General features: G+C 48.3%; 1 protein-coding gene and 1 non-coding gene across 2 annotated transcripts; both read right to left on the reverse strand.

Moving 5' to 3' along the window:
• Positions 1-4,918: 4,918 nt before the first annotated feature.
• Positions 4,919-12,048, reverse strand: fbxw10 (F-box and WD repeat domain containing 10). Its single transcript, XM_067245169.1, has 13 exons — positions 11,520-12,048; positions 10,818-11,030; positions 9,812-9,939; positions 9,583-9,699; positions 9,291-9,401; positions 8,328-8,527; positions 7,994-8,115; positions 7,589-7,743; positions 7,330-7,472; positions 7,087-7,245; positions 6,676-6,956; positions 6,067-6,270; positions 4,919-5,784 (listed from the first exon to the last, which is right to left on the reverse strand). Exons 1-13 carry the CDS (start codon positions 12,046-12,048, stop codon positions 4,919-4,921), a joined length of 3,228 nt encoding a protein of 1,075 aa, XP_067101270.1.
• A 299-nt stretch (positions 12,049-12,347) lies between these two features.
• Positions 12,348-12,418, reverse strand: trnag-ccc (transfer RNA glycine (anticodon CCC)). Its single transcript has one exon. It is a non-coding gene; the product is annotated as a tRNA-Gly (tRNA).
• Between the last annotated feature and the right edge of the window lie 253 nt (positions 12,419-12,671).

Raw genomic sequence — 12,671 nt, forward strand, 5'->3', positions numbered from 1 at the left:
CGACGGTTCTTTGTGTAACAGCCAAATTGAAAACACAAACTCTCTGATTCATAGGCGTCGTGTTATTTTACAGCACTTGTATCAACATGATCGAAATCACATGAAGCTGTGAGATATCAGAGCTGGGTCCCTCTCACTGTACCCCCTGGGGTGCCAGAAGGGTCCTCACTGGACTGAGAGCAAGTCAACAGACGGTGACAAACCTGCAGAGTATTTACTGTAAAAACAGGAGCTGTCAACCGAATGCCCATGAGAAATCACTTTGACTGAGCTGTGTGCTGCCCTTGATTACATCTGTTTGATAATATCCTGAACAAACCAATTCAGTAAACAGCACTTGGCATTCTTTAGAACATATTGTCTAGTTCTTAGGTCGGCTTTTGTCCGATTTACTACATGTATGTGAATATTGTATGGGAAACAAATATGGTCAAATTCCTTTCCTGTGAGACAATTCAGCAGATCAGAGTATCCATCAATCATGTAGAATTGTGAGCCGAGGGTTTCAGAGGGGCTGAGCCCAGTTGAATCTTTGCCAAGTCTTACAATCATAAGCTCCCATATCAGGTCAATGGAAGTTCACACCACAACATGATCTGCTGTTGCTTGACCCAAACTTAAGGATTCGGCCCCAGACAAGGGGTGAAGAAACATAGTGTTCTCCCCTATGGCACACAAAGAATGGGAAAACTTTGTTTAGGAGAAGCTGACTAAGGAATGGCAACTTAAAATTCTGAGATTAGTGTGTGTGTGTGTGTGTGTGTGTGTGTGTGTGTGTGTGTGTGTGTGTGTGTGTGTGTGTGTGTGTGTGTGTGTGTGTGTGTGTGTGTGTGTGTGTGTGTGTGTGTAAAGGAGAGAGACAGAGAGAGAGACAGAGAGAGTGTATTTGCTCCTTCTTATCAGGTGCAGCCTATCCCCTATCGCGCTGGACCTTTTTCGCTATCAGGGTCGGGAAGAGAGCAAACATCTGTAGTTGACATGAGCTCGTAGCTAATTGCTTGTTAAACTTGGATTAAGTGCATGACTGGGGTGTGCTGATTAAGCTGTCCATTAGTCGAATTTGTCTGAGAGTGTGTTTGAGCTCTGAGGGCATTTATGCCACAGTGTTGTTTGGAACATGTGCTTGTCCACTCTGTCTAAGTGGCTGTTGGTCTCATTCGAGTTGGCTAGGCTGTTGTCGTTCCTTCTCCTGTCGATTATTTCTCTTCAAACGCCCTCCTCAAAGAGTCAGCATTGCTGCGCGTCGGCGAATGTGCGACATCGCAACCCCTGTAGCTTCAGGACTTTGGGCAGTTCTGTTCTTCTTCTGTGGTGGACGGACGCCTCGTTGAGTGTTGCGTTACAATTAATTTTCTGTTCCTGTTCAGGCAGGAAACGTGTCGGGGGCTATTTGCCGTAACCTTTTCCTGTGTGAATTGGCCACTTGTCTCAGGTTGATTCCCCCCAGCCACCGCACGTCCACCCGCCCCCAAACGGGGAAGTTTTATGCAGGTGACCTTTGACCTGTACTTCTCCTTATTTACGTCTCAGAAAATAGTAAAATTATGACACTTAACGTTGTCGCCTGCGTGTGTCTGGAACAGCTCAGAGAATACTGGGGGCCATTGAGACCAGGGGTCAGTGTCTGGCACCCCTCACCGCTGCTTCATAGAGGCACATTGGAACGCAGTCACAAAGAGATCTCGTGAAAATGCAAGCAACAACTGTATTGCAATAGCTTGTAAAGCACATGTTTTATAGCCTGCTTTGACAGCATGAAACATCAGACTCCCATTTTAGTTTGTTTCTTCGAGGAAAGCCGAAAAGAAAACCAATAGGTTGAACAGGCTGACTCGGTAAACCGGGTAAGGCTGAGGTGCCAAAGCGTCCTGTTATTGTTAGTTAGGGACACAGAGATGGACAGTGAACACGGCCCTCCTCAGCAGAGTGCTGGAGGAACGGTGGGCCCACAGTGAAACACACAGGGTTTCATGACAGGAAGTGACAGGAAGTCATGACACGCCGTGGCACAGAGCGGGTGAAACATTTACAACTGGCATGAGCACCAAGCTACTTCCATATCAACTCACAGCACTTCACCCTCCAGAGGGCCGGTGTCTGAAGCAAGAGGGCCCCCTAGTGGCCAAAGAGGGACTGTGTCGCTATTTTGAAAGTGTTCTAAACCTTTTTGTTAATCCTTTTTTTCTCACCTACCCACCCACCACACACTTTTACTATCCCTGGGGACGCTACGTAAGGGATATAAATGTGTCAAGGGCATGAATGTGTGGAATTGTTTAATTTTGTGAAATGTTATACTTTTTTTTCCAGTTGCCATTCAAAACGAGGGTTAGGGTTAGAGGGGTTAAACAGACAAGTTAAACGAGAACAGCACGGATGTGTTCTACACACTGAAGTCAAATTGTTAGTCTAAATTCCATGGCCATTCATCAATGCTAGCATGTGGCTAACGTCTAGGCCTCATCCCATCCAGAGGACTGAGCCCCACAGTGTACACAAGCCATCACCAGCCTGCAGCCCTCCCTTTGATCACCCTCCACATGTGTGGTCACACTGGGTTCAGTTCCCTGTCTTGGCCCAATCAAGAGTCTTTGGACCAAAACCGGGCCCATCCACCCCAGAGAGACAATCAATGAGCAATCAGATCCCCTCTTATCTATCTGGCTTGGCTGGATGCTAATCAGTCCCATATCATGGTATTGGTGTTCCTGATAATCGCCTCCCCCCCTCGTTGTAGCCATATCCCCTTACGGCTGTGATGTCTATCTGCAGCTGAGGTCACCCGACCGTACCGGCTCTCCTGAGCACCATGAGGAAGGAATAGAGGTTGGCGTTTTGGGCCTGTTCTCAGATCTCTGGGCCTGCCATGGCTCCTATATGGGGATACCTCCTGGTGGTTCTCATTAGGACCAGAACAGCCTGACTTGTAGTCGTCACCAGCTCCCTACGAGTTACCCTGGCTCTTCAAGTACATCCCGTCTCATAAATTGGTGTGCCGAAAGTGCTGATAAAGTGCTCCTATTTGTAGCCTATGAAAACATGTCAAAACCGTCTAAATTCGTGTTATGGTCGTTATTGAATCTTTGTTGATGGATTCATTTGCGGATCCTCTTATCCGGATTTGCATATTCAAAAGCATCAGATGCAGTGTAAGTGGTTGTAGTGGGGCGATAAACTGCACAGCTTCCGGGCATGTCAGCCAACCGTCTGAGAAGCATGCAAATCCAGCGTTATTCCCATCTTGATTGTGTAAATCCTGTCCTCTGAGGCCTGACTGGCCCTTTGCTCTGTGTCCCCACAGCTACAGTTCAATCCTGCCCTGTGACACAGCATGACAAATGGTGCAGATACAATCCTGGACCAGGGATTGAGGTTTGAGCACGTTAATAATACTAGAAACACACATTTCGAGTGTCTCTTCGCAGTGTGCCTTTAGTCGTGACTATAGTATTGTCAACATGTACTACCTCGTCCACACATTTGTTCCACCAGCTCACCCATTTCCCTGTGCTTCCTGTGCCCTCAAACACCAACCGTACCCGCCCACCCCCACTCGTCCCACCAACCCAATTCCCCCACACCCCTGTGGCCGGTCTCTGGGGGGGAAACTCTCTCTTGGGGGAACTCTCATTTCTTTGAAGTGCTTCCCTGCTCACCCGGTCCACATCCCCAGCCCCACAGCCCCGCCCCCTGCCGGCCCATGCTGAAGCTGCTCAGGGCAGCAGGTCTCGGGGTCTCCCTGCATGGAGACTTCCCCTTCAGACACCGTTGCCTTGATTTCACACTCCTGATTCCCTTGTGGCTTCGGTGACCCTGGACAAGGTGTCCCGTACCTGGGGGACAATGGGGCAAGGTGGGGAGGGCAGGAAGTGGGGGCAGGGTGTATCGTTTGCCCCTTCTCAGACACGGTCAGTCCCCCGGTAGAAAAGAAGGGCGGGGTGAAGTAAAACCCTCAATTTTCTGCAGATTAAATCAAATTAGCTACAGACTGTCTCTGAAAGAGGACTCTCCTCCCCTGCCTCCACCCTCTTCTACCTCTTTCTGTTCTGCTACTGGCCAGCTGCTGTGCTGCAACCGTCAAAGGCAGCCCCCCCTCCCCCCCCCCCCCACACACACCCTTATTGATGTCTCCAAGCTCCGGGGCCAGAGGGCAGGTGACAGGTTGAATGGCTGTCGCTGGCAAGGGCGACTCAAAGAATTGGTTTGAGTTTGAAAACCAACCAACTTACCAATGAACTAAACTAAAACGCGTGAATTGCCGACTCAACATCTGATTCTAAACTACCCATTCAGTGTTTTTCCATGCATTGACAGTTTGAATAACAGTCCAACAATAGCAGCCCACTATACCCACAATCTACTGAAATCCTACTTTCTGTCCAAATTAGCTTTTCGCTTGAATAATGAAGTAAAAAAGAGCCATTTAAGAGATGTACCCAACCTGGGTTAAGCATCATCCAAGATCCAGAACAATACAATTCTGACCTCTGCTGGTCACCCATGTAACATTCAGGATGGTTTAGAAAGACTTTTAGACGTAAAGCGGCTGTATGTAAGGTCAAATAATTTATTGGTACAGATGAAAAGTATCCTGCTATCTCCAGTCACCGATAAAGATATTAGATTACAGAGTGATAATATAGATATATACTGTACGTTCTAGGACATGATACAGAGACACATTAAAACTCCTCTGCCATAGGTAGCCTCTTTTAAAACATGAATGCTGCATTATTAGGTCCGGTATAAGCGAGAGGAGCAGAGAGCAATTTTTTTTTGTTGAGGAAATGTATGACTTAAAGTGATTCGGAATCATCTGTTTCAAAAAAACCTCTGCTAACTGTGTTCCTTTTCAAAGGAAACAGCCAAGAAAGATGTGTGTCTTGGTGTGTCTCCATGTCTGGTGCAGGCGTGTGTCTCAGATGTAAGCATCAGGTCCAAGCTCAGGCGCGTAGACCTGGTCCTCCTTGGCGTAGTCAGTCATGGGGTAACCCTTCCTCTTCATCCTCAACATCCTCTTCCTCTGCCTCTCCTGCTTCCTAGCAGAGGACCCCTGGTCCCGGTCCTGGCTCTGGGCCTGTGCCCTCAGCACCTCCTCCAGCTGGCTGTCAGTGTGCAGGCTGAAGCCCCCTCGCTCCCTGAAGGGGTCCAGAGCCCGGTGGGCGGGACTCGTCTTGCCCGGCATCTGGAAGTCCACGCGGTGCCCGGGGCGGGCACTCCTCGCCGTCATAAACATGTGCTGCGGCGCCGCGGGATCCTCCAGGGCCGTCGTGGTGAAGGCGCCCACCCTCCGCGCTGCCTTCCCCGGGCTAGGGGAGCTCTGGGGGCGCCGGTGCGGAGGAGGCGGAGGCCCTCCAGGGCTGAGGCCGGTTTGGGGGCGCACCAGGGTGGCTGAGGGGACGGTGGAGCGGACATCTGGCCTGTGGACGGAGAACCTTGTTTTGAGGTCCAGGGGCGTGGTTATGAGAGGGACGTAGGTCTTGGTCATGCCATGGAAGGCCTGGGGCGGTGAGGGGTGGGGCTTCTTTTTGGGGGGGTGGGGGTCCTTGTGCTGTGGGGCTGGGGGGGAGGGCGGGGGCGGGGGGGAGCCCCAGGCGTCACGCACCCTGGCATTGAGCTCCATGTTGACGGTGGCCTGGTCTGTGGGCTTCCTGGCGCTGTTCACCCTCAGCAGGATGTTGTCGGAGGTCAGGGGTCGATGGGGACCCCTCTTCTTGACCCGCTCCAGGACTGCCTTCTCACTCTGGGTCATAACCCACCTGGTGGTCACAAAGGACTCTCTCGCTGTGAGTGAAGAAACGTAAGCTAGGATTAAAAGGAAAAAACGAACCCCCTTTGTCACACATATCACAAAGATTTATTTCTACATTAAGATATTGAACCAAGGCCTACTGTAGGACTTAAGATTCCACTTTCCGTAATTCCAGTTTTTAAGGATTTGACTTAAGGATTGGAGCAGCACTAAATTCCAACCTCATTTTACTTCTACTTAAATAAACTTGAAACTTGAAACATGACGTGAGACAGAGTCTCGGGAGAGCTGAGGCTCTTCCGCAGCCGACCGACCTGAGCTGCCGCTGGGGGCCGTCCTGGCCGTGTGGCCGGCCCTGCTCTGGGGGTCCCGGCTGTAGCCGCTCACAGGCCTGCCGGGGGCCAGGGCCGAGGGGGGCTGGCTGATGAACTCTCGCTGCAGGTCTATGAAGGTCATGCACCGCCGCGCTCCCTGCAGCTCGCTCCACGAGGCCGGTCTCAGGGACTCCTGCTGGGCCGCTGAGGAAACACGACACGACCCCGGCCACGGTCACGACCGCGTGGTTATGTGATCTATGAGCAGGAGATTTTTCTCCTAAGTGATGTACAGCATAGGGGGGATTTGAACTCTTGATTTGCAGTCAACTGCTCTAACTGATAGCTCACTTGTGCCAGAATATGATATATTAGGATACCTTTGTGTTTCTGTTGTTTTTCACTGTCTGTGGAAGAGATCAAGGATTTTGTAACTTTTCTTTGTTGTTCCCTTTCCACTATAAATTCTGTCCTCTGGCCTTCATGCCTCAGAGAGACACTGTTACCGACAGTGTGTATTGTGTGTTTAGATTCTCTCTCCAATCTACAGATAGCTTAATACTTTTTAACCTAAAACCCAACTTTTATTATCAGCTCTATTCTACTCACCCTGTGCCCGTCGCATGCTGGGGGCAGACAGGAACCGGGCGTGGTGCGACAGGGCCGGCTTGTCCGACGTCGTCCCCTCTCTGTCGAAAATCTTCCTGTTGGCAGAGCCCACGTGTGCCATCCGCTCGGCCCGCACACAGGCATAGGGGACGTTCCGGAGCGAGCTCCTAGTGGCCCCCGTGTTGACCGCCAGCTCATCCTTCTCAGCGCACAGCTTATAGTCCCAGTCTATCTTGGCGAACTGGTAGAGCATGACACTGCTGTGTGTGTTCACGACAATGCTGGGGGGGAAGGAAGGAAGGAAGGGGAGAAAGGCTAACCGAGGAGAAACAAAACAGAAACCAGGCCGCAGTGGTAGGGTAGAGTTGCCGTGAACGGAAGAGGGGTGAGTTGGGGTTTTAGAGAGCTCACTTGTCGTTGTGGATGTGAAGGGACTGCACCGGACTCTTTTGACCACCAGCCCTTATGACCCTCAGGCACTCCCCGGACAGGAAGTTGAAGATCCGGATCTTTCCGTCCACGCATCCGGTGATGACACGGAGGTAGAGGAGGGTCAGCGTCAATACCTCCCTGTGGGGATAACCGGTCCAGTCAGAGCACCTCCACCTTACATACAGAGACTGTGCAGTCAGCGGAGAGGGCGGCCATGCTTACTTGGGGTGGCAGTAGGTCATTAGGCACCTTTCCATGTCACGGTTGGTGCTCCATGCCATGACCTGACCATCCAAACCCCCCGACAGGATGTGCCAAGAGTCGAAGAACAGGCATTTGACGGAGCTCTGGTGGGCATCTATAACCTAGGATTAGCGGGTTGACGAGTCGATTGAGCGACCGTTTCAATCAAAACGTCGCATTTTTTATGTCTCGAATTGCAAATCTGTTTTGTGGGCGGAGATGCAGAATCGCCTCTCACCTTGACCGCTGAGGCGGTCTCCAAGTCCCACATCTTCACCAGGCCTTTCTCACAGCTGCTCAGCACAAACGCCTCGTCCAACTTCACGCACAGGATGGGGCTGTTGTGCTTGAACTTGAGCTTGTTGTAGCATGTCCCTGTCTGCAAATTCCACACTAGCACAGAGAGAGAGAGAGAGAGAGAGAGAGAGAGAGAGAGAGAGAGAGAGAGAGAGAGAGAGAGAGAGAGAGAGAGAGAGAGAGAGAGAGAGAGAGAGAGAGAGAGAGAGAGAGAGAGAGAGAGAGAGAGAGAGAGAGAGAGAGAGAGAGGGAGAGAGAGAGATCCAAGCATTGTAGATGTGGATACCTGCTCTAACTGCCCCACAGGACCAAGACAGGAGCTAAGGTGAGTGTGAGGAGGCCTTACCTTTAACATGGCAGTCTTTGGCACCTGATACTAGTCTGTTACCGTGTAGGTCCAGGCAGTTGATGGTGCCCGAGTGTCCGGACAGATGCGCAAGGCAGGCTCCGGTCTTCAGATTCCAACACCTAAATATAAAACAGCTAAACTGCAAAATCCCTTACACCTACAGTTTTCTCTGTGGAGAAACCTGCACGCGATCGTGAACAAACACTCCCATGTGAATAAGAGACAAGATACACTTCATCGAGCCCCAGGCGGGGGAGACATTTGGGGCCGGCAGGGGAAATATGGAGGATTAGGAGACTTGATGGTGTCAGGCTTGGATGGTGTCGCTGACCTGATGCTGAGGTCGTAGCTGCCGCTGATCAGCAGGCCTCTCTGCTCACAGAGCAGCAGGGCCCGGATGCTGCCCGCGTGGCCCTGGATGACGGGGGACACCTCCTTCTGGGACACCAGGTCTAGCAGGCGCACGATGCGGTCCTTGGAGCCCGTAGCCACCATCTGCCCCCCGCTGTAGTCCACCACCCGAGAGCTGTCCTCTCTGAGACACAAGCACATTCCTAAGTATGTCAGTAAGACTTTATTTATATAGCACATTTCATACAAGAATTGTAGCTCAAGGTGCTTTACATAAAATCAATAAAAACATTAATACATGTGATAAAAGTAATAGCAAAAATAGTAAAATAAATAGTAAAATAGCAAATTATAAAAACAATAATATAACTAATAAAAGTAGTAAAACCCTTCTGAGATTAAATTACTTAAATGCTTCGGTAAAAAGGTAGGTTTTAAGCTGTCTTTTAAAAATGTCTAGCGTATTTGCTTCCCTAATATTTATGGGTAATTTGTTACATAGTTTTGGGGCGTAATTGACAAAGGCCGAATCACCAATCTTCTTATGACTGCTTCTGGTACGTGTGGGACGATTGCTTTGTCTACAGTTTATTTAACAGACACTTTTACCCAAAGCAACATATAAATAGTGCATGTGGAAAGTACAGCAGATTAGCAAGGATCAGTATCAACTATTCACTACCATCATTCAAATAGTCACTAATCACTGGTGTTGTTTTTATGTCAGACCGCCGGTCTATGAACGAACTAACTTTCTTTCTGCTGTTTGTAGGACATCAAAACTGTTTAAAATATCCTCTTGAAGGAACCTATGTTTCAATAGAACTTCCGTACGTATACACCGGCATCAACAGTCGAGAGTCGAGGAATGAGTGCTGTTCCAATGTCCAGCAACTCAGAGTACGTTTCCTGGAGTCATTCTTGAATGAAACAGTAACAACACTAACCTGTCCAGCAGCACGGCAACGTTGTACTCTCCGCAGAACACATTCCGTTCCTCCATTTCCAGGACCTTGGTCCGAACGTCTGCGTAGACGGCCTCGAAACCCCTTTCCTGTCGAGCCGACAGACATGGACGCAGGGCAGCACAGAAAAGCAACAGTCTGACTTAAATAATCGATATTAGCTTACGTTCTACCTGCACACAGCCAATGACCATTCCTGGATTTTGATTGGCTTGGTAAGATATAAGGGCTGGACCAATCCAGTTTATGACATTGTGAACTTGTGTTTACCTTTCGGACTTTGGAGAAGCAGTCACCAGGGTGCATGTGCTTCTCATCATCTCGAAGGGGCACCAGGATCTCTTGGATCTTGGCATAGACAGGGCTTGGTCCACTATGAGTGCTCCCCTGGAAGCAACATGTGTGTATTTGTATTTTTCTATGTCATCAAATCAATAGGAATAATGCCGTAGAAACATGATTATGGATAGCTGAGCAGATGTTTTGGACTTTTCAATACCTGCATCATCATTGCTTGGTTCTGCTTGGTTCTTATGGCGTTAATGTCTTCCTGGGTACCCTCTGTGAGGTAACGCCAGTGTCGGGAGACATCTCGGCAGATGCCCAGAGAGGTCTTGTCTAGCAAGCCTAAAACACATAGATATCACCCATGAGTCTCTTAGGATATGACAAGTGGCCATCCCCCAGAGGTTATAGCTGACAGTCGACTGAATGAGGGTTATTGGTGATGAACTCAGAATGGCTGATTGCAATTCTAGCTTTTGTTTTTCCATGGAAACCGTCATGATGTAATAATGTGTTTGGAGAATGCAGTGACATGCATTTTCTCTCAATGCACAGGCAATGTGATTCAGATGCTAGACAGCGTGCACAAATATTTGAAACGACAGACTATAAAGAGAAAACAAATAAAATAGTTTGAGAAGCATGTCCCAGGGGAGATACCTAGTATTTATGAACTGGTTGTCAAGCAGATTTTATTGTCTTTGGGCGTTCAGGGAGACCAAGGCAGAGAGAGAGAAAGAGAGAAAGAGAGAGAGAGAGAGAGAGAGAGAGAGAGAGAGAGAGAGAGAGAGAGAGAGAGAGAGAGAGAGAGAGAGAGAGAAAGAGAGAGAGAAAGAGAGAGAGAGAGAGAGATAGCTCTATCTATTAACAAGGACCCCTGAGTAACAGTCATCACCATGACAGTGCTCTGTGTCTTCACGGTGCTGACTCAAAGATATGTCAACAGGTACGTCCGTATACACAATGGGACCAGAGCAGAGTACACTCATTCCCTTCAAAGGAGCACAGTGGATATCAGGTGGCATGTGAGGCCATAAGTGCACACAAGTTCACGTGAGATATTCAATCTGCAATGTGATCAACCATGGGGGGTGTGTGTGTGTGGGGGGGGGGGGGGGATAGTATTACCTTAAAATGGCCAAAAGTGAAACCTTGGCATTAACATGTACACATAGGTTATAATTATAACAATGATTCAGTTCACTGAAAAGAGGGCTTACCTAAGATATACTTAGCAAGATGAACAGGGAGACCCCGGATGAAGTCTCTGTACCGACTGACCCCAGACAGTGACCTAGAGGACCTCGGGACCACCATGAGAGCAGGGTCATCTGAGTCTGTGTCACTAGCTTCACACTGTTCTTCCTTTGTGAACATTCTGCCAAGGCTCGATAAGGTTCCGGGAGTAACAGATGTAAGCTGCCTGTTCTTAGCTGGGAAACGCCCCAAAAAAACATGTTGTGAATTAGAGGATCGTAGAGGGACAACGAGGAGGTAAGAGAGTGAATTTGAGCATGAGAAAACAAGACTGATCACTCTCCATTGAACACGGCATGCAATGTAACTGAAAGCTTCAGTTGCCCCTAAAAAGCTACACAGCTTGTATGGATATTACATGTCCATCATTCATTCTGTGCACTCACACAGTTCTGAGGTATGGCAAACCTTCAGCCCAGCAGTAAGAGTGCTTAAGTCAGGGTCATTGTCTATTGGATCATAAAAAGAACTGGTTCGGACAAGAAGCTCCAAGTCAGGACGATCCAGGGAATTGAAGGTGTAACTGGACTCCGCAATTGAGGAGGCCTCGTCCTCCGGTTCATCATCCTGAGCTGATAAATAAGATAAAAGTCTGTTTTGATTTTGTATCTGCATTTGAATACGTGGGCTATTATAATGGGAATGGCAGTTTGGATGATGCTTACCATTAAACTGAAGAAAGGACCGTTTTTCTCTCACCAAAAGCACACTGGTTAGGTTTCCCAGCATGTGAAGAAGATCGGTGTCACAAAGAGACAGAATTCCCAAAAGATAATTACATTGTATCCAGTGGTGACTGCGACTAAACCAATCCCAAGTGTCCAACATCTCCGCACAAAGAACTTTTGTATCAAGCGCTCGGTCGGAACTCCAAGTGCTCATGTCTTCAGGCAAACTCGGCTTCGGTTTAGACCTACTATAGGTGAAGTCTTTCCCAAATGTCACTTGAAGAACATTTTGAACATTTTCAAGAATGTCGACACTGTGACAGCGCATGAGGATGCCGGTGAGGAATCTCCGTTTGGACGCGTCTCCAGCGCGCCACAACCACTGAGTTGAATCCGAAAGTTTCGAAGTGAAGATACATGATTGGCAACTTCCGCAGATGTGAAAATCTTCATCCTTCACTTTGCAACAGACCTCTTTTGCTGAGTCGATTTGTAACATACACTGTTGATTTTCAAAGTGTTTCATTGTCTAGTCTGCTCTTTACGCGTGGACAATTTAGACAAGTTGGGTCTGTTTCCTTGAAATAGTCGCTCTGGTCTGACTGTGTAGCTTACAATTGAGAAGTTAGAAGTCGGTGTGCAGCAAGCTGATTGCTTTGTTGCCATGCAACGCAAGCAAGCGATAGTACAGATAGTAAATATGACTCAATGGCTTTGCTTTTGGTCAACCATACTTTGCAAATAAAACGACATTTAAACCTGGATATTCTAACATCGCATAAATGCAATTATGTGTTTGAATGTGCCAAAACAAAAAAAAATCCGTGCGCCGCCCGGGAATCGAACCCGGGTCGCAAGAATGGGAATCTTGCATGATACCACTACACCAGCGGCGCCGATATCTAAACAGATAATTTAAGTATATTACAATTTGACAATATTTAATATAACGTTTGTAATTGGTTAACATTGCTGTTATTTCAGCGGTCTATTTATCGACAAAGCTCCAAGACATTAGCTGACTACGGAGAGCATTTACATTACTTCATACTCATAGTTGTTTTGTACTTGATCATAACCATTGCCAGAAAGACTTGGTTAACTGACTTTTATTTTGAAAATGTGTTTTGATTTACGTCGGTTCATGAC

The sequence above is a fragment of the Osmerus mordax genome, chromosome 10 (assembly GCF_038355195.1).
Source record: "Osmerus mordax isolate fOsmMor3 chromosome 10, fOsmMor3.pri, whole genome shotgun sequence".
Classification (NCBI taxonomy): domain Eukaryota; kingdom Metazoa; phylum Chordata; class Actinopteri; order Osmeriformes; family Osmeridae; genus Osmerus; species Osmerus mordax.